This window comes from Argiope bruennichi, chromosome 11 (genome assembly GCF_947563725.1).
Source record: "Argiope bruennichi chromosome 11, qqArgBrue1.1, whole genome shotgun sequence".
In the NCBI taxonomy this organism is placed as follows: Eukaryota; Metazoa; Arthropoda; class Arachnida; order Araneae; family Araneidae; genus Argiope; species Argiope bruennichi.
Window position 1 is genome coordinate 22,038,278 of NC_079161.1, and position 26,327 is coordinate 22,064,604.

Below are 26,327 nucleotides of genomic sequence, written 5' to 3' on the forward strand. Positions count from 1 at the left end.
CATTCCTAAACGTAGTGAATTGTTTTTTTAAAAAAACTAGATATAATTTCTATTTCGGTTTTCGTAATCTCTAAAATCTAGCTCATCATATTTTTTTTTTAATATTTTGAATCAAAGCATGTAATCTTAAGTGGTTATGAAAGCAGACGCAAAATCATCTAAATTTTCACTTCGCATAAAAAAATCTGATAAGAAAGGAAACTGAAGGATCATCAAATTTGACTTCCTTAAATATCAAATTTCTTAATCAACGTTTGCTATGAACAGAATGGAATCAATTCTCATTTCATTCCAATATCTTCTATAGTTAAACTAGCGCGAGTAGTCTCCTTAAAACATTCTTGTATATTCTCTCATAAAGGTGTTATAACAGAGAAGGTTTTTTCATGGCACTGGTGTACAATAGTTACGAAATATTTAACTTTGGCGTGAATTTAGCATTTTCACTGAATCTACTGTGTGATCCTTTTCGAGTTTTCTGGCGATTAATCCCTGGTAGGCTGGCCATAGCCTGGCGATTAATCCCTGGTCACATTACTGAGATTATATTGTATTAAAAAATACAGTAATAATAAAAGACAAACATTATGGCTTTAACTCTTGCATGGGTTCTTTTATCACCCTCATAATAGCGATTAATTGCCAAAAAAGATAGCCAAAGATATGTTTGATATGTTGACCATGTTCGCCAATACTATGCGGTTAAGCCTAAAGTTTGCAATTTCTTTCAGTTAATACACAAATGCTGAAGAATATATTTTTTTATTGTTTTCTCATTAAATTTCCTTTTGCTCCAATTAATAATTATAATTGAAATATTTAAATTCGCATAAGATGAGATTTAATATTAATTAGGGAAAGCAGACGATTTTTTCCTCTACTATGAATAAAAAATTAAATGATAATTCGTACTTTCTATAATTATTGTTTGTATTTAATTAAAAGAAGAACATCTGCAAACGATATTTAATTTCCTCAAATATAAAAATATGTTATATGTTAAATATGTATAAAAAATATGTTAAAAACTGCAAAAAATTTCAGTAATATAAACTTTGTAATATGCCTAGATTTGAATATTATTTTTATAATATTTGTACCTCGATATTATTTATTTTGCAATAAATGCGGAATTGTTCGACAGGAATAAAAGCATTACTTAACAATCCTTCAATATGTGATACACCATTTTTATTTTATCGTATATGAAGCATAGAGTAGGTATTGTAATTGTAAATAAATTCAGACTCGAGATTTTGATGCAACTCGTCGTTTAGGATGTCTCCAAATGTAAAAAAAAACAAAACCATATTTTTGGCATTATGGCTGCCTGTCAATCAGTCTGTCTGTGACAAATATAGCTAAAAAAATCTTTAAAATAGAAAATGAAATTTCACGCACGGTCTTTTCACTAAATTTGTAGATTTCTGTCAAATGAGGAGCAAAATCCGTCCAGAGGAAGTCTGTCTGTCCGGCTATTTGAGTACAAATAGACTCAATAATTAAAAAATACAAAGAGCCATATTAATAAGATTTGGTACACACGTTTATCCTCTAAAACAGAGATTTGTATCAAATTTTGAACCAGATCTGTCAAGCGGTCCGTACATTTTCAAGCATATAAATGCAATAATTCATAAACCCAATGACTGAAATCAATGAAATTCGTTATGTTATCTTGTGATTATATTTGTAGTTCCGTGCCAAATTTTGATGTAAATCGATCTGGGAAAATGCATCCAAAACACAAGCGGCTATATCTTTCGATTCCATATTTGCCATCTTGAACATGATTGGATGTTCTGGTCATGTGATTCACTGACGTTAAGCCATTGCAACGGAAAGATTATTTTGAATATATTTTCGATTAATTTTAAATATGATTGCTGTTTGGATTGAAAAAACTTTGATACGACCGGAGTTTAACCCCCTGCTTGCCGCAATTTTCAAAAATCGCCAACTCGCCAACAACGGTCTTGCGCCGTGTTTTGCGAAATGTTCAAAATCGAAGGAATAGATGCCCAATCATAGCGCATAATAAAGGCGAAAGATAATAGGTTTGCCAGTCTGGAAGTTACCAGCATTGGCGCGTTATCACAACTTGGCGAAGAAGGGGGATTAAACTCCGGTTTACCCAATAATTTGAATGTGCTTTCGATTATTTGTAAGCATGACGGAAATGTGAATGTACATGAATAATTTAAAAGCAAAAACGACCTGGTAGCATCGTTATTTGCGATTAATCTTAAATATGATTGTAATTTCTTTTTTTTGAAATATTTTGAATGGACTTTCGATTATTTTTAAGCATAACAGAAATGTGAAAGTATTTGATTAATTTAAAATGTGTGATTATTGTGTGTTCATATTCATATTTTATTAATGTATTAAATCCAGTAACAAAAGCCTTAATAATGTAATATTTTCAGTTATTTACAAATGCAATTATAGTGGGTCTGGAATCGAAGGATATAGCAGCCTGTTTTTTGGATTATCTTGGCGACCTGTCAACACTTGCGAAAAGGCGCCAAACATTTGGCGCCATCATAATGAAAAGTAATTTGCGGTTACTGGCGCAAATTCATACTGGACCATTACTGGCGATAATATCGGATTGGCGAAAATGGTCAACAGGATAATCCCAAAGTACCCAGTTCTGTATAGTAAATACTAAAGTAATAAAATTAGTTTAGTCATGTCAATCAATTTCTGCTTGGTTAAAAATGCTTCAAATTGGAGAAATAAATTTTTGGCGACGAAAATTGGCGGAATTGGTTCAATTGTTGAAGTTAAGGGCATTTCAAACAATTCTGTTTATTTTCTTAATGTTTGACGCATTTAAAATTAAACATTGTTAATGAATCGATCTTTCAGATTCATTCTTAAGTACTTTTGAATTAAAATAAAACAGAATAAAGGAAATTAAAAATTTCTAATCTGCATAGCGTTACCCCAACTGGCGTATAAAAATTCATGCATTTGCGTTACCGTAACTGGCGTTGAAAATTCACGCATGCGCATTGTGTTCTGATTGTTGACATGACAACCATTATCAACGGATGATTTAAATTATTTTTAGGTTAGTTGTATGCTTTTATAATTAAATTGTATTTATGTTAGTAATATATTTTTTGTATACGCTTATAGTTTTAAGTACATCGTTTTTTTAGTTTTTTTTAACCTGTTTTCAACCGATTATTTTAAACGATTCGTTTTATTTTCTTAGTGTTTGATGCATTTAAAATTAAACATTGTTAATTAATCGTTCTGGTCATAATGAATCTGAGAATATTTTGTTGACAAATTCTTGAAATATTACATAAATTAGGAAAGATATTCTTTAGTGCCCATAAAGTTTAAACGCTCAGTGACTGTTTTCAGTAATCATATTACAAAAAGGTACTTTGTTTCAGTAAAAAATATTATTATATTAATTGCAGATTAATCCTTTCCACTTTAATTTATAGTATAAATCCTACGGGAACTAACAGAAAATGAGAGAGATACATATTACATTATGACTGAAGGCGTTTATAATATTATGAGAGAATTATATGACTATCAAAATTTGAAGTTTTAAAATATTTTGATGAAGAAGCTATTAAAGTAGGAATTGCATAAAATATTTTATTAAAATTTTAACGAACATTAAGATTGGTGAACCGGCTGGTCGCCAAATTCGGCTAGTATACTATAAAGTAAAATACAGAGTGGTTCATTTCAAAATTTAAAATATATTTATTGAAAGCTTTGTAGCTTTTAAGCAAATGCCAAAAGGTTGTATCACGCGATAAGAATTAAAAATTTATCGTCTGCATTTTAACTATACTTGGAGAATTAATAATTATCGTTTGCAATTATTATTCTTTGAGAATTAGATGCAGAGAATAACGTTTTATGATAAAATCAAGGATTTATGATTTTATTTTTTAATTATTTTTATTTTTATTTATTTGCTTTTTTTGTTCATTAATATTGGAATAATAACTGGAATTTGATCTGTTGCGCTTCAGAATATTTCAATCATAACTATTAGTTTGAATGAGATGGACTGTTTCACAGATACTTTAACACGTTTTAACACTATAACGATTGTATTTTTAATACGTTTACTCTCACTAATTCGGCGAGCATCAGATTATTAACAAAAGTTTCGAATCAGCGACGGTCATTAAAAAAATAAATAAAATTCATATTTATTGCATAAAATATACAAAATCATTCAGAAACTTTTTCTACAAGGGATAAATATTACAAAATATAATTCAGAGTCTAAGAAGCAGCCTATTTTATGTCTTAGTATAGTAATAGTTATCCTAGGAGGGAGCTGCTTGCTCGCCAAGATTATTGACTTTTTAAGTTATTAGCGATTAATATGGAACGCATTTTTAAAAATTTCAGTTTTATTTCATACGACTTAAAAGTATAAATTTAGCCATCTATTTTTGGCAGCCATCTATTTCCAATACGTAAGTCATAGCGAGTATCCATAGTGACGATTAAGCCTATTTTTACTCTTGCTTATTAAACTTTCTGATTAAAGTTTATTTCTTAATTTATTTTACATCTTCTGACTGAATGAAGTGTTTGAGACTGTGATCAGTATTTATAATATAATAATTTTATTTAATTAGCCAGGTGTTGAATTAAGTGAAGTTGTAAAAACGCTGAATGAAACAGTCTGCTGAAACTTTCGTACATGGATATGTTCACATTTCATTTCTACCATTCCATAATAAGGAATATGTGTGATTTCTGTGCCACGTAGTTAGCTTTCTGTATATAGTGATTAGTATCAAAATTTTTTATACATATTAAAAATAATCGAAATTAGTGGATGAAATCACTTTTAAGCCTTTAATCGCAGCTATCGAAAAATGTTTAGTACAAAAGTTGTCCATTTTAATAAAATGATAATTCTCACTTTTTGATTTATTTTTCCGTCTTCAATGGTAAAGAAGTTATGTAGAAATGAAAAGTTCTATCCCCTTTGAACAACCACCAACAAACACATACAAGTTTTTACATTTCTTAAAAACATGCCAAGCCAGTTAAAGTTCAATCAAAATTTTTCTAGTTACCGTGTTAATAAGAGAAGAAATGTTAGAAAAATACGAAACAAAAATAAATAAACACACACACACACACACACATACACACACACACACACACACACACACACACACACACACGCACACAAGAAATGCTAGGGACCAAGGTGCCCGCATTCGATTACTTGACAGAAAATAAACCGTTCTCGGAAAGCTGGTAGTGTACGGAACGTCGTGATGTTTCGGAGTTCCGCGATGTGACAAAGTGATCACGAGCACCTCCACATCATTTGGAATAACAATTATAATTTGTATTGTTACGAAATTTCCGGGGTTCGTTTGGATAATGGAAGTTATAGGGTGTGGAGAACGCTCAATCAGCAGGCGGCAGTAGAAATTAAAACAGCGACGTTTATTTACACGAAGACACACAGGACAGCACAAAGACGACAACTATAAACAGCACACAAGGCGATTATCTTCAGCCGAGACGTGCAGCATACAACAGATTCTTCTGCAGACAGTAGCGCACAGCTTAGTTCAGCACTAGCTTGACTCCGTCGCTGCTCTGCTCCGTCGCTGGCTGCCTCCTTTTATAGGTCTCAGGAGGCGGGTCTAGAAGCCTCTCAACCAATCAGGAACGTTCGAGGCGTATCTCTGTTCCTAATGGACGGATCAGGAAAATTCTCGATGTTTCGGGTATAATCTATTTTGGCGCCAAAGTCTCCAAATGGTCGCCAAGTTTGTCGCCAAGCTCATGGACCTCCGACGCGACACACGGACTCCGTCCAATACAGATGACTGTAAAATGGTCTTTTTGATGATGAAACCAACTATGCTGGGAAGCAGCATTACAGATTCGTAACAGTATGTTTAAGGGAAAGATTAAAATTAATTCAACTAACTTACTAACTAACTTCAATTAATTCAACTAACTTAGACGAGCGCGTATAGCTCTAACGTCATGAAATTTGCATAATTAGTTTTATATGTTATGATCAAATTATTAATAAAGAAATAATACTTTCATTATTTATGGGGGAAAGAACTTTCATGGATTTATATTACACGTGTTTATATTACCATTTATTTACTATTTTAGTTAATTTTCGAAAGAAAAAGAAAAAAATCCAGAAAAATTCCACTTGTCTCGAACTCGTCACACGTTGAGTCTAAGACCGAGACAGAAAATATTTTGAAAAACATTAATCCTCCAGATTGGCAACGAAGTTAGAAATTCTAGGTCTCTTTATATACGCGAAATTTATATAAACGTAGTCAATTAGACTTTTTCCTAGAACTGAGCACATCAGGATCATATGCTGGCAGTAACTCGTAGCTAATCTTGTAGTAACTCGTTGCTAATCTGGGGTAGTTTTTCGCAGAACTTAATTGACGTTCTTTTGATAAATTCTGAAACAGGTTCAATTTGGAGGCCATCATGAAGTATTTTCCTTCTGATGTAGCAGCGCGCATCAGCAGTCCTTACCAGATGTTGATTTTGGAAAACTTACAACTTCTTAATGTTTTGGTCAGAAGGGGCTCCCCGAATTTGATAGCCATACATCAACACTAATCTTAAAATAGCTTCGTACAGCAGAAACTTGAGGCTAATCGAGAGCTTACTCAATGGAGCAATTAAGTTTTTTTTAACACTTGTTATACTGACGCAGCATGTGACAGAGAAGGATCAGAGATCTTTTTTGCTTTTCCAGACAAAACAACTTCCAAACATAAAATCAAAGCGAGCAAGATTGCCTTTAACTTCACAAGTGAAATCATCGCTGTCAAAGAATCTTTGACCATATACTTTGCGCAGACAACGCAGATAGATCCCTTCAGATGGGATCGTGATCTGCTGAGATTGCAAATCCGCTTTAGAGACTATTCAGGATGGAAAGACAGGAATTTCCCAGAATATTATTCTGTTGTGCTATGAAGAAGTCATGCACTTTTCAATGGATCCAAGCCCACGTGGACATTGAGGGAAACGAGTAGGCCGACACTCTTGCCAAGGAGGCCAGAGCAGTGGATGCCACCCCTCTATCTAGTACTGCTCCCGGACGCTAATGCCGTGGCAAGACAGAGGCTCTGTACCAATCGAAATAAATTCTCCCTGACAAATCTAAATTATAAAAGAGACATCACAGCCACAATTGCAAGACTCAGAACAGGACACCTGAGGGGCATGAGGATCATGCCCAATGGCTCCAGACTCTATGGAGAATGCAGACACTATCCAGACGTGCAGCTGGATCCAGAGCCTATTTTTAGCTGCCGTTCTATTAATTCAGCCCTCTTCAAAATAGACATTGACATATTCTTTATTCCGATAAAGCTGAAGATGTGGCCAGGGTTGTTCTGCATGCTTTCGGCCCAATCCCCCTCTCTCCCCTTCACCCCTTATATTTTACTGCACTTGTCACACGACGACAACAACAACAACAACACTTGTTATAGTAGTTTTGGTAAGAGCCGCTTTAATATGACTATTAAAGGATAATTTTGAGTCTAAAACTAACCCTAGGTATTTCTACTCTTTTAGATCGGACTTTTTCAGTTTTCTAGAGAAAAGGAGGCACGGGCATTTATTTGGGTTGACTTTTATTTTCCAGCTGATGAGCCAGCACTGTCAAAGAGTTATATAATGTTATAATGCTGGCAGAAAATTGCGTGATCCGGTTTTGCTCTATTGGAGAATCATTCATGGTACAACCTTAAGACATCTTTTCTGTTACAATTCACAACCTCATACATAGGATGCATATATGCTTTTTCAGAGAGGGTAAATTATTTCCATCACGCAAAAAATATTCTCTAATTGCAAAGAATCGTTTGAAGCTCGTATAATGCCATTCAAACTAAATCAAATTATTTTGCAGACGATTCGATAATGCAAACTAAATAAGCTGCATAACTATTCCATATTTTTTCTCCAAAAATTCTTCTATATTTCAGCTACATCACTAAACTGTTCTAAAATTATTACGCTAATGACGAGCTTTCATTTTTTCATTTCCTCGGTTTTTCTTGTTTTTTCTGCCTATACTTTTCATCTCCGACCCCGTATTCCTTTACAAAAAATACGCTTCTTTACATGAATTTTACATACCCTTAAAGTTTGGTTCATGATTTCAAGAATACCCTATATGTATATATATTGTTACGAAATTTTCCAGGGGTTCGTTTGGATAGTGGGAGTTATATGGTGTGGAGAACGCTCAATCACCAGGCGGCAGTAGAAAATAAACAACGACGTTTATTTACACGAAGACACACAGGACAGCACAAAGACGATTATCTTCAGCCGAGGCGTGCAGCATACACTGCAGCTCTACTCCGTCGCTGCTCCGCTAGTCCCTAGAAGACGAGTTCTTCACCGACTGCTCTTCGACTCCACTGGTCCACGACTCAATTCACCACTACGACGACTCCACTGGTCCACGACCACTCTTCTCTGCTCTGCCGCTTCCGACTTCTTCTCAATTCACCGTCCCGGTTCACGACTGCCCGGCAGATGCGGCTGCTTCCTTTTATAGGTCTCAGGAGGCGGGGCTAGACGCCTCTCAACCAATCAGGAACGTTAGAGGCGTATCTCCGTTCCTAATCGACGGATCGGGAAAATTCTTGATGTTTCGGGTATAATCTATTTTGGCGCCAAAGTCGCCAAATTCGTCGCCAAGTCGCCAAATGGTCGCCAAGTTTGTCGCCAAGCTCTGGCACCTCCTATAGAACCAGCTATGCTGGGAAGCCGCATCGCAGATTCGTAACAATATTCACACATGCGCACGCGCGCGGGCGCATAATGTTTTATTATAGCATTTGCTGTAAAAACAGTGTCTTTTACATTCTGTACACGTAGTATAGAGAAAGTATAATAATCGTCAAAATATTCAAGCGCGAGATTTTTGAAGAATCTCCATGTTTTAGACCTTCATCAGTTCAAAAAACACATTTTTGGTAAATGTCTGTTTGTGACAAAGAAAACTAAAAATTTCCTTGATCTAGACGGGTGAAAATTTGGTATACAGTCTTTATACCAAATTTGTAGATTTCTGTCAAATTTTGAGCAAAATTTGTTCTTAGAAAGTCTGTCTGTCCTGCTGTTGGAATATGAGTAACATGATAACTACAAAACGAAGAGAGCTGGAAAGATAAAATTCGGTACACACATTTAACATTTATAGACGTCTACACAGATTAAATTTTATTCCAAACACATTTAGGGTTGGCCGTTTGCAGGTCTGTACTTTCTGTAGGGTCTGTTTGCAGGTCTGTACATGTAAACGCTAATTCAAAAACTCAAAGAGTTAAATATATTAAATTTGGTTTTAATATTTAAATTTTGGATTTTGTAACTACAACTGTAGCTATTTAACAAAATTTAGCTTCACTCAATTGGGAAAAATGCATTTGAAATAAATATTTGATTTTAGGTTTAGTTTAGTTTAGTTATATTAACGTCCCGTTGTAAAGCAACACTAGAGCTATTTTGGGACGGATCTCGTCATTTTGAACCGTGGTCAGATGACGAGGACGACTCCTGAGGACGTTTGGCTTGATGGATTTGACGTGCGACAGACCCTCTTACACGGCGGTTCTTCGGTTGAATCGGGTCTCGAACTAGAAACCCTACGGCTCACAAGCCGAGACCTTACCACCAGGTCACCATGGCCCATTCGATTTTCAGATGTTATTAACTGCAAGCCTGGGCTTAATCGCCAAAAATTTCGCCAAGGATTCCCGCCGTATTTGTAACTATTGTACGCCATTGCCATTCAAGGCGTTCTCTGGTATAACACCTTAATTAGAGAGTATACGAAAAAGTTTGGGGATGATCCCTCCCGCTGATTTACTTTTTTTTAATTACAATTTACGTAGATTTTCAGCCCTGATGAGTAATTAATGAGCATTGATCTCCTTATGAACATTTTATTTCGCCCTTTATTATTGATACAATACGCACACACGTACGCATACATTACAAATTTTATCTTGCTAGCGTATTTTTCATTTCTTTGCCATATATTCCTATTCTTATATAATAAGAAAGAAATGTTTCCATTTTACTGCCTTTCATCCATTTTTTGTTTTTGTTTGTTTGTTTAAAAAGAGATCCGAGTCCTTATTGAGGAAGCAACCGGAAATTTTTGATGAGTTTCAATTAAAAAAATTAATTAAATACGGAATTACCCAGATCAAAAATCAAACGGCAATTCGCTTATTGAAAGCAATTCATCAAGTGCAATCAATATATTGGGTTGGCAACTAAGTAATTGCGGATTTTTCTTAGAAAATCAAAGACAATTTTTTCATGGAACTAAATAACTTTATTCTGTAATGTATTGCCCATTTTGATCAATGACCTTTTGCCATCTTTCAGGCAGCATCATAATCCCACGTTCATAAAACTTCTGGTTTTTATTAGCAAAAAACCGAATCAGGTACGATTTGGCATCATCATCATTATTGAAATTTTTACCATTCAAGGAGTTTTGTAAAGATCGAAACAAAAAGTAATCAGATGGTGCAAGGTTAGGACTATATGGTGGATGTGGCAAAACATCCCAACCAAGCTCCAATAATTTTTGCCGAGTGACCAAAGATGTGTGTGGCCTTGCATTGTCATGATGGAATACAACACCTTTTCGATTTGTCAATTCGGCCGCTTTTCTTCAACTGCATTGTTTAATTTCGTTAGTTGTTCAATGTAGACATCAGAATGGATCTTTTGGTTGGGTGGTAAGAGTTCAAAGTAGACAATTCCTTTGTAATTCCACCAAACTGATGACAAAACCTTCTTTTGATGTTGTTTGAGTTGGTTCACCTGGCCTGCTCGACGATCTTTTCCGCTGATATTGTTGTAAACAACCCATTTTTCATCGCCAGTTATCAGTCGTTTTAAAAATGAATCATTTTCATTACGTTTCTTTAGCAAATCGCAGCTGTTAATGCGTTGCGTTAAATGCGTTTCTTTCAGTTCGTGAGGAACCCATGTATCGAGTTTTTGAACATAGCCAAGTTGTTTTAAGTGATTTTCAATGCATGTATGTGATACATGAAGCTTCTCTGCAATCTCACGTGTTGTACTGTGACAATCCGAATCGATTATTGCTTTGATTAGGTCGTCATCAACTTCAAATGGACGACCAGAGCGTTTTTCATCTTTGAGTGAAAAATCACCAGAACGAAATTTGGCAAACCAATTTTGACACTGCCGTTCTTTTAAGGCTTCGTCACCCTAAACAGCACATAACTTTTTATGAGCTTGCGATGCGTTTATCCCTTTGCGGAAATAAAAAAGCAAAATATGACGAAAATGTTCCTTTTGATTTTCCATTTTTCAACGAACGCCAAACGAAAACTACGCAACCGATCAAAAAACTTTTTTTACTGATTGACAGCTGAATTGCCAACTATCCAATAACAAAATGTGTTTTACATTTTTACTACGTCTGCAAACCTAAAAATTCAACTGAAGCCATCTATGAGTGAAATCCGCAATTACGTAGTTGCCAACCCAATAGAAGAAAACTCTTAATGAATTTAAAAATCTCTAAGAATAACCCCTCAGAGTGCATGCCTCACATTAATAAACATTTATTTTACCAATTAAACATTTACTTGCATATGAGTAATAAAAATCAGCCCAACTATTTCGGCATTATAGTTTTGTTTGCGGGAACATTTAAGAAAATATTCTACCATTGCATACAGTTTTAAAAAGAAACGATAATATTACGCTAACTTTCTTTTTTTCAAAATTAATAGCATAAGCAAAAACTCATTTCTTTTCATTATAATTTTACAATTATGTTTGACATAAACAATTTTAATCGTAAGATAAGTGAAACTTAATGCCATTTCGCCGATCAAAATTATTTTTTTTTTAAATTATTTATCAGATCTTGATGCCAAACGAAATCAGCAAAAAATTCGTCGTTTCATCGTCTGTCTCTGATAATCTTGAGAAAGATTCTGCTGAACAAACTCATACATTCGGAGTTTAAAAGGATTGGAAAAGAAATTTTCCTTACAATTGTCGAACGAATCTTCGTATCGCAATGGCGGGTAAAATGCTTCTTGCGGTTCTTCTGCTGTCTGTATCGGCTGTTTTCATTGTTGAAGGCTCATGTCCAAATGCAGATCTAATTGCCCCTTGTTATTGCAATGTAGAAAGTGGATCAGCAATTGTCACATGCTCAAGCATTCAGCATACTAGAGATCTGGAAAACTTAAGTAGTCACTCTGAGGGATATCCTTATAAGGAGGTGAGTTTCTCCTTGAATTTTTTTATGCACTGCTAGCCGTCTTAGACGACCAGTTTGTTCGCCTAGATTATTGACTTTTTAGACTTTTAAATTATTAATATATAACGTATTTCTTGAAAAAAAAAGCATTTCACATTATAATTTTATAAGACTAAAACACATGAATTCAATTTAAAAAATGATTGCAGTTTACAAAGTGTGTATATTACAAAATAAAAGCGGAAATAAAATTCCTCTGTGGATTTAAAGATTATTAAAAGCAGGTGTTTAAATGTTTTGATGGAGGGTTTGAATTCCGCGAGTTCGCAAATTGTACAGACTAACTCTATGGCAAAGGATACCGACGTGCTGTGATTGGTTTAAGCCTTGGCATCTTTTTGGCAATGTTTTGCACTCATAATAGTGTAGTTATCGCTTTTTTTGGCTCAAAGTTTGCAAAACTGTGCCAAACTGTTTCCGATCTTTGTTGATATTCTTGAATCCATTCCTAAAATATGTGTTACAGAAATGTAAATAAACTTCGTGTAAATAAACGTCGTTGTTTCATTTTCTACTGCCGCCTGGTGATTGAGTGTTCTCCACACCATATAACTCCCACTATCCAAACGAACCCTCAAATTTAGTAACAATAAAATGAATGCTGTAATAAAGCAGATCGTTTCGAATAACATGTCAAACTATGTACATTCGTTATTTTTTTTTTTTATTTAAATGAGCAGTTCATATGTAGGTAAGATTGGGTAATATTCATATGTATTGAGTACGTGATTCGTATCTAAATATTTTTTCCGAAAAAACACGATTTTACAAAACAACAACCCCCCCCCCCGAAAAAAAATCTGCCGAACTAAGCTGGATCTGCCTGGTGTTACGTACAAAATTGTGTTAAAAAATACAATCGTGTTACGTTTTGTTAATACATACAAAAGTCACAAGAAGTATGACACTTTTTAAATAAATGATGAACGTAATTTTATTCGAAAATTGATTTTCAATTTAAGTTGAATTTCTTTCCAGGTGAGAATAGTAAGTTCTACTCTTCAGTCAATACCTGTTGTTATTCTAGAGAAGGTTAAAATGCAAAGCCTTGTTTTGAGTGAATTGAATCTGAAAGAACTGTTTAATGGTGTCCCAAGAACAATGTCTAATCTGAAGACACTGACTATACAGTCCGTTACACTTGAAGAGTAAGAAGTTTCTTCTTCTTTTTTTTTAAATCTTTATTACTGGTATTACAGATTTTTCCCAGAAATGCATAATTACTTAATATCCAAAATTTTATCGGCAATATAATATAAATCTTTTCTTAGCAAAGAAATAAGTATCAAAAATCTTTTCGAAGCTTTCACTTATTTCTCGTACGATGTTATGTCACATAAAATCTGAACTTGTAAACGCATTTATTCGTAAATTCTAAAGAGTGTCCCAAAATAAACGTAAAATTTTAATTAACGTAAAAATGCTAAATTCACGCCAAAAGTTAATATTTCATAACGGTTGTACGCCAATGTCGTGTAAGGCGATCTATGGCACTGCAAATTTATTAAAGAACACGCAAGAAGTTTTTGAAAAGATCACTCAGGCTGGTTTTTTCCGTTGATGGTGAGGATCGAATTCACAACGTTGTGGTTTGTAGCCGAATAATAAGACCACTAGACAAAAGTGATCACTTGTGTCCCGATGTTGTTATATTGGCTTATGAGCTTCACCACATAGAGAAAAAAGATTAATAATGCTATAAATTCAATGCCATATTTAATGATCGCGCATGCGGGGTTAATGTTGTTAAAATTTTTATGTCCCGATTCCATCAAAGCGAAGTTACTGTATTTCCTTAAAGTAGATACCTCGATATGAACTACTTTTAAAAGAACTTCAATGAATTGCAAATTTATCTGCCAGCATTCAAGTAACCATCCATTGGGCTCTGCAATGACAATGGATTGATTCTCTGATCTTTTGATGGTGGACTCATTTATTTAAAAAAAAATTTCACATTTACATATAGAAAATATTATTCTTACACCATAAGATGTTACGGTGAGTTTCGTTTCTGACAAAAGCGCAACATGTTATTTTATTGATAAGTAAATCATTTATAAGGTTTTCTATATTTATCGTTACATTCATATTCTGCAATAACTGGCTTCCGTAATTATCTAAAGTCAAAATTTTTATCCAAAACTACAATCACAACTTGGTAATGAAATGAATAGAGATATTTTACTACCGTGTAGATCGTTTCTCTCATTTAAACTCAAATGCCTATTTTCGGTAACAACGATAAAACAACAAGGCCTGAGCCTTCACTGTTGAAAATCTTCGATTTTGTGTCAGCACAAGACAATGACACAATATCTTCTTAACACATTCAACTTGGTCATTTTGTAGAGAGAAAGAAGCAATCCACATTTTTTTTTTTTTTTTTTAGATTCCTTAGAACTATAATGTGAAGCAGCGTTCACCCGAGGCCAATTATTGCGCACAATAGAAGTCACGCCCACCTCAGAAACATCACGTGACATCAATGGGACAATGTTTAATGGTTATCTCATCTGGAAAACTATTTGCCATTGTCCCATTGTCACCATGTGATCATCCTGAAGTAGGCGTGCCTTTCTATTACACACAATAGTTGGCCTCATGTGAGCGCTGCTTAATGCATACGTAGATTTACACTCATGTCCAAAATTAAGGTCACAAAAATGTTTTTCAAAGTAATTCTAAATGGCTACCAGTAAATTTTAAACAAATTATATTTTATATATTGTGAAGGACCGGCAACACGATATTAACCTTTGTTGTGGGAAAAAATGTTGTTTAACATTAGTTTTTGAGGAACTACTGAAATTAGACCATTTAGGCATCTGGAAATTTGGACTGCAATTTTGTGAATGTTGCATTAAAACAAAAAATTTAACCCGTTTCCAGTGAGAATGAGTTTTCATAATCGTTTAGACGACTCCTTGAGATGAAGAGCCGTTGGCAGGCTTGAAGCTGGGCAGTCTCAAGTGGAGGTGGCTCGATGGTTATAAGTGGTACCGAAAGTGGTATCCAGGTTGGGGAATCAATTCCAAACAAATGGTGCTGTAACCAGGAAGGCTGGCCAAGGCCGTCACAGAGCAACGACGCTTGCACAGGATCGCTATGTGGCATTAAGCGCACGACGGCATAGGCTGATAATGGCTCCTCAACTTGCTCGTGACCTTGCTGCTACATCTGGAATAAGAATTTCCAGACGAACAGTATACATGTATACGTCTAGCAGAGAGGGCCCTTTATGCCCGGCGACCAGTTGAGTGTGCCCCTTTGACTGCATTCAACAGGAAAGTCCGGTTGTTGTGGTGCCGAACACTTCAGTCTTGGGCACAGCAAGAATGGGGGCGTTTTCTTTTCAGTGATGAGTCGAGATTTACCACACAGAGTAACACTCGTCAAATCTTCATCTGAAGAGAGCGAGGAGCTCACTATCATCCCTCCTACGTAAAAGAAATTGACAGATTTGGTGGCATAGGAATTCTTGTCTGAGGTGGCATGATGTTGGGCAGTCGCACACCACTGCACGTCTTCGATGGGGGTACTGTCAATGCACATCGCTATAGGGATGAGATCTTTGAAGTCTATGTGAGATTGTTGCGGGGTGCTTTTGGCCCAGACTTCATGTTTATGGACGATAACGCGAAGAGCCCAGATCATTGATGATTTTCTTGAGGAAGAGGTTATTCGACGTATGGACAGACCCTCGAGGTCTCCGGATCTCTATCCTATTGAACATGTTTGGGATGGTCTCGGAAGAGCCATTGCATAGCGTAACCCCCCTCCTAATACTCCCAAAGTGATAAAAGCCGCGCCTTTGGAAGAATGGGCTTTGCTGCCCCAAGCATTTATTGACACCTTCATAAACAGTATGAAAGCTCGTTATGAAGCCTGCATAGCAGTGCACGGTGGTGACACTCCATATTAGACAAGTTTTCCCCCAGATAAATGCTTTATCTCTGATTCATAATGTGAGACTTTTTGATATACCCTGTTTCTTAGTTCCCAATTAAAATCTTTTCCATGTTTTTATGAGTCTATGTTCTTTCTTCCATTGTAGTGTACCTCTGTGCCAAATTTCGTAGCAACACAATGAATAGTTTTCCATTGTTCGCAGATTTTATGTTTGTGACCTTAATTTTGGACATGAGTGTATAAGACGGATAAAACAGCAGTATGCGTTCCGTTTATTAAAACTGCTTGGTTATTATCTCGATTAACTTTTCTAGCTTTTAATCGAGACATTTACTTATATTATTAAACATTAAAAAATAAATATTTATCACCATTTTATTTTTTTTAAAAAAAAAAAACGTCATTTTTCTCTGGCTAATTTTGAAATGGTTTTTTTCTTAATTTCAATTTTGGGCAAATTGTATTCGAATGTGTTAACTTACAACTAACCAAATTCCAAGGTGCATGATATATGGTGTCTGTATTTTATATTATAGAGAAACCAAAGATGGGGGGGGGGATGTTGGATTATATATAAGTCAGCAAATGAAATACTTCAATTATTATTGCTGAAATATAAGTATATTAGTAAGAAAAGTAAGAAAAAAAGTAAGTTTATCAAAATTATTTTCAAATTATTAAAAATTTGATAATAAGTACTATTACTTCGTTCATTAGGATTTTTATACCGTTTATTTGGAGACATATGCATTATTTATTGATTACTTCAGGGTTGTCCTAAAATTGTCTCCAGTCTGGCATCAAAAACTCTTTAGACTATTTTACGACAGAGGAATATAGATGCCGCCTTTGTAATTTTCTAGTACTAATCTTCGCGATTAAATTTTTAAAGAAAATAATTTATTCGATGCCCAGAGTTATTTATTTCTACAAAACATTTTGCTAAACCAGATTTCGTATCTATTTGCTCTTTGACATATTCGCTATATTATTATTATTATTCATGTTACAGGGAATTCCAATGGAAATATTTTCAATACACAAAGGCCCTAGAAACTCTCCTGATTGATCATGTAGATATTCCAAAAATCAAACCTGAATTCAATCAGTTTGTGACTCACGACCTCCTAAAAGTGTCCTTCGCTTTTACTAAAACAGATGAGATCCAGACAGGTAAGCACCTTTTTTTTTCTTTTAAAAACTTATTACTCGGATTAATAATGATGCGATGCTGGCGTCCTGACTTAAGGGTAGCGCGTCTTCCCCATGATCTGGGTGTCCCGAGTTCGAATCCCGGTTCGGGCATGGTTGTTCTTCACCTGTGAATGTGAGGTGTGTGAATGTGCCCCTCTGCAAAAAGGGGTTGTGCAAGCGAATGTGTGTGTGTCATCTTCATATGAGCAAGAAGTCAGACTTCTACCCTCGGGTGCTCAGGGGCCTTTATCCTCAGAAGCTACTGCACCCCCTTTCCGTGGTAACGCGGACACGTCATCATCATCATCAATAATTGTACGATGACCAAAAAGGTTTTTTTTCGCGCAAACGATCGATGGCGTAAAAAATCCTCATTTCACTTTAAAATACATCGTAATTGGCACCCAATGAACACACAATGAGAATAATGGCATTTTTAAAGATGATGTAGGTGTACATCCAAAATCTAGGCCTATCGATATGTCATTGATTAGATAAGGGGAGGTATAGGTTCTTTTCTCGTTGCTCTTTCTGAGCGATGCATCAAAATTAACGCAAAACTTAAATTTGCCACCAATCATGCAGTAAAGTGGTGGCAACCCTATTAAAAAACCATTTGGCAGCTGGTAGTTTACGGTTAGAAAAAATAGAGCGTTACACGATAGAAAAACGTAAGAAAAACGCAGAATTTGAATTAAATAAAAAAAATAAATAAAAAAAACCCCATTTTTTTTTCTTTAAATTGTTATATCTTTATTGTATCTTAAAATGCACAGAATAGAGTAACATATGGAACAACACATAAGAGAAATGGCCTTCACGGCTTTGCTGGCACATATTCACATTTTTGTCGAAATTTACATAAATGTGGTTGACTGTCGTTGATGCAGAGTTAAATTACCTCTTTCAATGCACGCGCGCTTGTGGGCTTGTTTGTATAGGCCTTTGACTTCAAATTACCCCATAAAAAGAAATTAAAGGGTTTTAAATCACACGATCTAAGGGGCCAATTCTCAAATTTTCGAACTGTCTTCGCTAGACTTTCATTATTTTTTAAATATTGTTCAGCAATGAAATCGTGTAACACTCCATTTTTACTAACCCTAAATATCAGCTGTCAAATATTTTTTATATGGTTGCCAACTCTTTACTTCACGAATGATGGCAAATTCAAATCTTGCGTTAATTTGGGGACACATTTTAGAGCATAGCGAGATAATCAAAAGAGTGCGGGAAAAAGTGATGATAATAAGTCACAGGATGAAGATGAAACTCAGAATTAGTACGAAGCATAAAAAGGGAGAGCTCCACCTCTTGGTATACTTTTCGTAATTTCTTCTTCAGGTCTCTTTACTTTTCAAGGTTTGGTGAGAAGAAAACAATATGGCTGCCGATGTTGTTTCACCTTTTGCGTTGAAAGTAAAAGGACGGCTAATTTGCGAAAGAAATAGTCGATAAAAAGATTTCCAGTCATTTTAAAAGTATTGATTTCTTTTAAGTGGGAAATAATTACTTGATGAAAAATCATCTAATTTGGAAAATATTTAAAGAAGTAATCAAACATACAGACAACAAATCGGATATAATTATTGTAACAGTGAGCAACAAAGTCTTTCTCTAATTTTAAAACATTAGCACGATACAATCATGGGGGGAAAAAAAACTTCGGTTTTTAATACTGAATTGCACTGCTTTGAAAATGATTTTTTCATCGAACGGTAGTATTCCATAAGCCCGAGCAATGTGTCTTAATTCCATTGAAGAGGTATGAGACGCGTTAAGGATAGAACCTGGGACCTTGTGGTTAGCAGTCCAGTAACGATCCGATTTTACCAAAACAGCTGTTGTTACTGTCTTTCATGCAATTCACCACAGTACTCTCCCTCCAGTGAGTCGAAAGGGAGACGAACGATACGGATGTTGAGTGGTGATGTATTGAGTTATTATTATTAGTAGTAGCTGTTGTCTTAATGGGCCTGTACCCAGTTTGAATAGCGCCAAGCGTTATGGCGAGCGTGTGTGGGTGCTGATGCGCCAAGTGTGTCTGGCGACTTTGGGGTTTCTGCGTCACGTGAGTCTGACGACTTTAGTTTGCTGCGTCAATTGAGTCTGACGACTTTGATTACGTGTAGATGGCGCCACAACAGCTGTACGAAGGTTGAAGGTTCAGCGTCCGAGGTCACCAATGAAGAGGTATGAGATCTCTTCATTGGTGACCTCGCCGTCACAAGGTATGAGACGCGTTAAGGATAGAACCTGGGACCTTTTGGTTAGCAGTCCAGTAACGATCCGATTTTACCGAAACAACTGTTCGGGTAGAAGCGTTGTTACTGGCTTATATGCAATTCACCACACCATTTTTCAAGAAAGGATGTCGAAATCAAAGAAAACGCTCGGTTGTGATTTGTTATTCCATGTAATAAAATCCGTTATTTCTGTTCAAACAAGAGGTTAGACTTAATTACAGATGTTTATGATATTGAAATCTTTAAGCCCGGGAGGTCAGTAGCTATAGCCAATATCACAAGAAAACTCTTGGGCAATAAATCACAAAAACTGAAACACCGCCTTGATTTTCTTCGAGCTACAAACAAAAACAAAAATCCTAAAATAATTAATTTTATTAAGAATTCGATTAATTTTTATGGCATTTTACAAAAATAAAAACATGTCGAAGAACAAAACTATTTGCACTGTGAATTTTCATATTGAGTAAAAGATCTCGTGTTCTCTCTGAACCTTTATATACATGTATTGATATTTTAAACTCTTTATTTAAACCAAATTAATTCCAAAGCTTTGTCGTAACTTAACCCATAGTAAGTTCATTCTCTTATTTCGTGATTCAATTCCACTTTTGGTTTAATTAATTCAACTGAAGATGTCTAAAAGTACTGCGCTATCAATCTACATATCAAGTGAAAGTGATCCCTTCGGTGCCCTTGCCAAGGTGTCAAAGGTCAACACGAGTATTGAATTGGCGCGTGGCTGGAAATCCCATGTTATATAAGACTAGAGATTATTTGTTTCGCCCTTTTGCCTTCTTTCTTACTTCTGCTTCTGTGCCGCGCTGCGCCTTCTTATAAATAAATCATGCTCGCCATTCGAGAGAGAATAAAACGAAATTAAAAATACAACGTCTCGTCTATGTCTTCAAACCTGCCTTCTACTCCACCAAAATAAGCATTACACATATATATATATATATATATATATATATATATATATATATATATATATATATATATATATATATATATATATATATATATATATATATATATATATATAAAGTTTCTATACTCTGTCCAGGGGACAATTTAAACTCCAGCAGTGAGACGTATGAATTCTTGCAACGTTGATCGCGGAGTTATCTCAGTAAGTGCATTCTAAGCATTTAGCACAATCGTTGAATAACAATTTGCTTTTTTTGTAAGCGTTGTTTGTTATGTAAATGTTGTTTTTGTTTACATTTCGGTTTCATTTATTCGTTTTTTCATTAAAGCTTTGTTATCCTTTATCCAGAAAATAACATTGCTTTAATCCAGAGGAATCACTTTTTCCGTACACCTATTGGGCATATATTTTTATCGAAGCTGATTATGAAAGCATAATTTAAATTCAATATCCGAAATGAACTGTCAAAATAGTTCTGAGTCTAAGTGAATTTTTATTTCACCGATCAGAAAAAACTACTTTGTGGTGGTATGTAGATTATTATGATCCATGCAGGAAGCAACAGGACGAATGTTTTTAGGAACATTTCTTTTAATAATCACATTCACACACTAAACAAGCACAAACACAAAGATAAGACATTCAAGCACGCGGCTTCACAGTTCAGCATCACATCTCATTCTAATTACAATCGCAATGCACTATGGGATGGCCTAATCAGGTATCGCCATCTAGTATCTAGAAGAGAAGATAAGACAACTTTAAATTGATTCTAACTCACCATTTTAACGATTTAGGTGCCATGAAAGACTTCAGGAATCTCCGGAGTATTACTGTTGCTCACAACAATCTGCAAACTCTTTATAGAGGCAGCCTGCCCCGGCCATATAACGGAATACATCTGGACTTCCAGTAAGTTGATTCTAAGTATTTTGGACAATAAATTTTAAATTAACCCTATTAATATCTATATGTGAGGCCGGTATAGCCTGGCTGGTAGGGTGTTGGATTCGTGTTATGTTGGATTGTGAGTTCGAACCCCACCGGCCGGGAAAAATTAACTTTAATTATTTATTTAACCAATTGCCCTGGCAGATTTTTCCCAATTCTTGTTGCACCTCCTATCGCATCCTGACAGCCAATAGAAACTTGAGCTTCATCAAGCACCTCCCACCTCATCTCCTTCTAATATTACTTAAACGACTTCCTTGGACTTTTTCGAAGAAGATCACGGCAAATACTAAACGCAAGGTTTCTGACAAGTCCTTTCATCTACCGGAGATTAAGCCCCAATCCTAGGTGCTAGGCTCTTCGTTAAACCTATCATTAAGTTCTTCAAGGCGAGACAATACCACTCAGTGATCAGAGGTGATCGTTCTCTGATTCAGGTCTAAATTACGATCTGAGGATGAGTGAATGCAAATATATCAATGAAATCCTCCCCGTGAAAAGAGTTGCGACGCATGAGTAGCTAAGACGTACTCTTGGCCCTTGATGTAGGGATGACGAAAAGTCACAAATACCAGTGATCAATAATTTTCAAAGAGGGGTGTGATTCAAGTCCTTGATACGATCTTACTGGTGATTACAGGTTTTGGATCACGATAGAAAGTAACAATCGATACTATATCACTGAAATTTACCGGAGCGGTGACTTCACTGGAAAGTAACAATCGATACGATATCACTGAAAATTACCGGAGCGGTGACTTCACTGGAAAGTAACAATAGCTACGATCTGTCCAATGGAAGCTCTCGAACAAAACAGAAAAGGAGAAATCTGTCAATGGATTGAAAAGTGAACAAACCAGTTATTGGAATTATCGCATCATTGAATTACATATCACTGAAATTTATCGGAACAGTGACTTCACTGGAAAGTGTGAAGTCGCCGCTCCACTTCATGAGAGTAACCTTGACTTTCCAATATTCACATTTGATGATGCACTATTCCACACAAATCCTTTTTAATTGCTTGTGACTTGACTTTGCATATATTCCGTTTACTGCTGGCGCCATCTATTGGTAGAATATAGAACTAAAGTAAACAATTTAAAGAAATCACATATATATTTAATTCAAATTTTTCAGAAAATGGTTTATTCCAATAAAGAAATTAAATAAATAGTTTTGAGAAGAAAAAAAATTTAAGAAGTAATCTGAAACAGATACATTAATTCAATCACACGTTACTTAAATTAGTAAATTAAGTATTAATTACAATTAATAAATTTTATATTTAATATTAAGTAATAATTTTAATTAATAATATGATTAAAATAACAGATATTTGGAACGCATATTTAAAAATAACAATAACAATATTATTTGTTATTCAAAAAATCGTGGATTATGCATCTCTATGCATGTATCCAATAATTTAAGGGTGTGATAGACCGCGGATTTTAAGATAGCTTCATTTAAACATGTTTTAGAGACACTTTAATTTCAAAACATAGACAAATTTTGACAACAAAATCATTAACGACAACTTTAAATGCTCATAAAATTTTTATTTATTAACATAATTTTTATTTTGTGGGCTGTTACATTTTATGTAGTTTGAGCTACACATAGATGAAATAAAAATGAAATATTACCATTATTTTTTAACTTGCTCTCTTGTCCATAATATTGAAAATTTTGCTAAATTTTCATCATATAAGCAGTTTTTTTTCCCCCACAAACTAAAGACAATGAGTGTATTTTTTTTATTCTGATAGTGATCTTTCAAGTTTGTTTCAGTTATTTGGTACAATAAAAAATGATTATGTAGAATTTTTTTTGAAAAATTCGTCTGGGATACTGCTAGATTCCAACTAGGAGGAAAAAAGAAAACGGAAAAGTCTTTATTAGCAGGGTCTTATTTCGTAATTTACTACTTAGGGATTTCTTTTGCCCATTTATATGTAATATGTAAAGAATTAAACCGCGTTTCAATCTTTTTGAAACACGGTTTAAATGTACAGACAAAATGTTATCAAGGGAGCCATTGTAAAGGATAGCCTCCTTGTGTTCTTAAAACTCACGAAGTTAATGCTGATAGATTGTACGGCAATAAAAGTAATTCCATGTATAAAGAAAAAAAATTTCTTTTACAGGTACAATAAGCTGAGTGAAATTAAAGAGAACGTATTCTCGGACATGAAAAAATTGAAGTCTGTATATTTCAATAATAATGACATTTCCTTACTGTCTCGACCCTCTGAATCTGGAGTATATGACAACATTGACAGGATAGACTTATCAAGTAAGTTTTTAAAAAATATTTTTAAAAAAATGTAACATTTTATGAATTTTTGTAAATACAATTAGGTATGTTATAAATCACTAACATTCAGTAATACTATTGTTACGAAATTTCCGGGGTTCGTTTGGATAGTGGTAGTTATATGGTGTGGAGAACACTCAATCACCGGGCGGCAGTAGAAAATGAAACAACGACGTTTATTTACACGAAGACACACAGGACAGCACAAAGACGACAGCTATATACAGCACAGAAGACGATTATCTTCAGCCGAGACGGGCAGCATACAACAGTATACACAGCAGCTCTACTCCGTCGCTGCTCCGCTAGTCCCTGGAAGACGAGTTCTTCACCGTCGCTTCCGACTACTCTTCGACTCCACTGGTCCAGGACTCAATTCACCACGACGACTCTGTTTCACTCTACTCTGCTCTGTCGCTTCCGACTTCTCCTCAATTCACCGCTGCCGGCAGCTGCGAGTGCTTCCTTTTATAGGTCTCAGGAGACGGGGCTAGAAGCCTCTCAACCAATCAGGAATGTTCGAGGCGTATCTCCGTTCCTACTGGACGGATCGGGAAAATTCTCGATGTTTCGGGTGTAAGCTATTTTGCCGCCAAAGTCGTCGCCAAGTCGCCAAATGGTTGCCAAGTTTGTCGCCAAGCTCTGGGACCTCCTATGGAATTAACTATGCTGGAAAGCCGCATCACAGATTCGTAACACTATATTTGTTGGGGGGGGGGATTCTTCAATCTAAAATAGTTGGGATTTGAAATTTGAATAATTAAGTAAAATAAATGAAAAGAAAACTACATTTTAAAAGTAGTTCTTATGAAAATTATTTACAAAAGATGAGAAAAAAATAAAATCGAAAATTAGTTAGAGAATGAAAAATTAGTTACAAAAATTATTTAGAGTATGATAAAAAGATATGTGACTACATTCGGGTATTACTATTTTACAAATTAAATGGGATAAGTATTTTAAAAATTGGAGGAAAAAAATATTTTTTTGGGGGGGGCTAAAAAGAATTATAAAGCAAAACGTTTCTAGTTTTAAGGTTTATCAAATAATTTAAAACTTTCTAGATAGTTTAAGAAATACATTATCTAGCTCCTGAACTAAAATACAAGCTGCCATTCTTTTATCAGGAACATTCCATTATATATTATTAATATTCGTGCATTCCATTACTTTCTTTAATTCGTGCTTTATATATATATATAATTTTCAATCTTTCCAGCTGCCAAAGAAAATTTTGGATCTCGAACCATTATAGATGGGGGGGGGATAATAATAATAAATTTAAAAAACATAACTTTATAAAAGTTGACGATTGCGCAATACGACGTGGTCATTCCAAACCAGTTTAAGCCGGATTTTTGCATTAAAAAAAAAATCTGGCTTTGAGATAAAGTTTTGTAGCTAGAACGATTTTGAGATGATAAAAAGGCCATCATTTTTAAATATCGACGCATGCGCAATGATTTAAAAAATAATAACGTTCTCATATGATAGCACGAAATTTGCGATAGCAAATTTCAATTTTCATTACTATTGGTTTTTGATTGAATGGTTGTTTTTTTTTTATTTGTGTGTTACAGACAACCCAATCGACTGCTCCTGCAAGGTACAGTGGATACCTGAAGTGAAACCGAAAGGCCTTGTAGGCAGATGCGCCACTCCACAAAAATTCCGCGGAAAGGAACTCGTCCGTCTCACTGCAGATGATTTCAGCGAGTGCTACACTCACTAACCTTAGCTGAATAGCGAATGAACGATTCAGTGAATAGTTATTTTGTGTAATTCTCTTATGACTTATATGAATGGAAAATGTATTTCTTTGATATTACAATAAAATGGCTCAAATTGTATTTTGACTACTTTTAAACGTAGTTTAATTTATGCACAATTGTAGAAGGTATTGTTACGAAATTTATCGGGGTTCATTTGGATAGTGTTAGTTATATGGTGTGAAGAACGTTCAATCACCAGGCGGCAGTAGAAAATAAAACAACGACGTTTATTTACACGAAGACACACAGGACAGCACAAAGACGACAACTATATACAGCACAGAAGACGATTATCTTCAGCATACAACAGTATACACAGCAACATACAACAGTATACACAGCAGCTCTACTCCGTCGCTGCTCCGCTAGTCCTTGGAAGACGAGTTCTTCACCGTCGCTTCCGACTACTCTTCGACTCCACTGGTCCACGACTCAATTCACCGTCTGGTTCACCACTACTCTCCTCTGTCGCTTCCGACTTCTCCTCAATTCACCGCTGCCCGGCAGCTGCGGGTGCTTCCTTTTATAGCTCCCAGGAGGCGGGGCTAGAAGCCTCTCAGCCAATCAGGAACGTTCGAGGCGTAACTCCGTTCCTACTGGACGGATCGGGAAAATTCTCGATGTTTCGGGTATAATCTAT

At 35.2% G+C, this 26,327-nt stretch overlaps 1 protein-coding gene across 1 annotated transcript; it reads left to right on the forward strand.

Moving 5' to 3' along the window:
- The first annotated feature begins 12,109 nt into the window (after positions 1 to 12,109).
- LOC129956427 (chondroadherin-like) lies at positions 12,110 to 25,664 on the forward strand. The gene is made up of 6 exons (XM_056068309.1): positions 12,110 to 12,322; positions 13,340 to 13,509; positions 17,286 to 17,446; positions 21,442 to 21,556; positions 23,746 to 23,894; positions 25,496 to 25,664. The coding sequence occupies exons 1-6, from the start codon at positions 12,116 to 12,118 to the stop codon at positions 25,645 to 25,647; spliced, it is 954 nt and encodes a 317-aa protein (XP_055924284.1). The 5' UTR covers positions 12,110 to 12,115; the 3' UTR covers positions 25,648 to 25,664.
- The last annotated feature ends 663 nt before the right edge of the window (positions 25,665 to 26,327 follow it).

Excerpts from the sequence above, each read along its gene's own strand:
- LOC129956427 (XM_056068309.1), top strand. The coding sequence starts at position 12,116 with ATGGCGGGTAAAATGCTTCTTGCGGTTCTTCTGCTGTCTGTATCGGCT. Across the intron at positions 12,323-13,339 it reads AGGGATATCCTTATAAGGAG|GTGAGAATAGTAAGTTCTAC; the intron begins GTGAGTTTCTCC and ends ATTTCTTTCCAG. Across the intron at positions 23,895-25,495 it reads TGACAGGATAGACTTATCAA|ACAACCCAATCGACTGCTCC; the intron begins GTAAGTTTTTAA and ends TGTGTGTTACAG.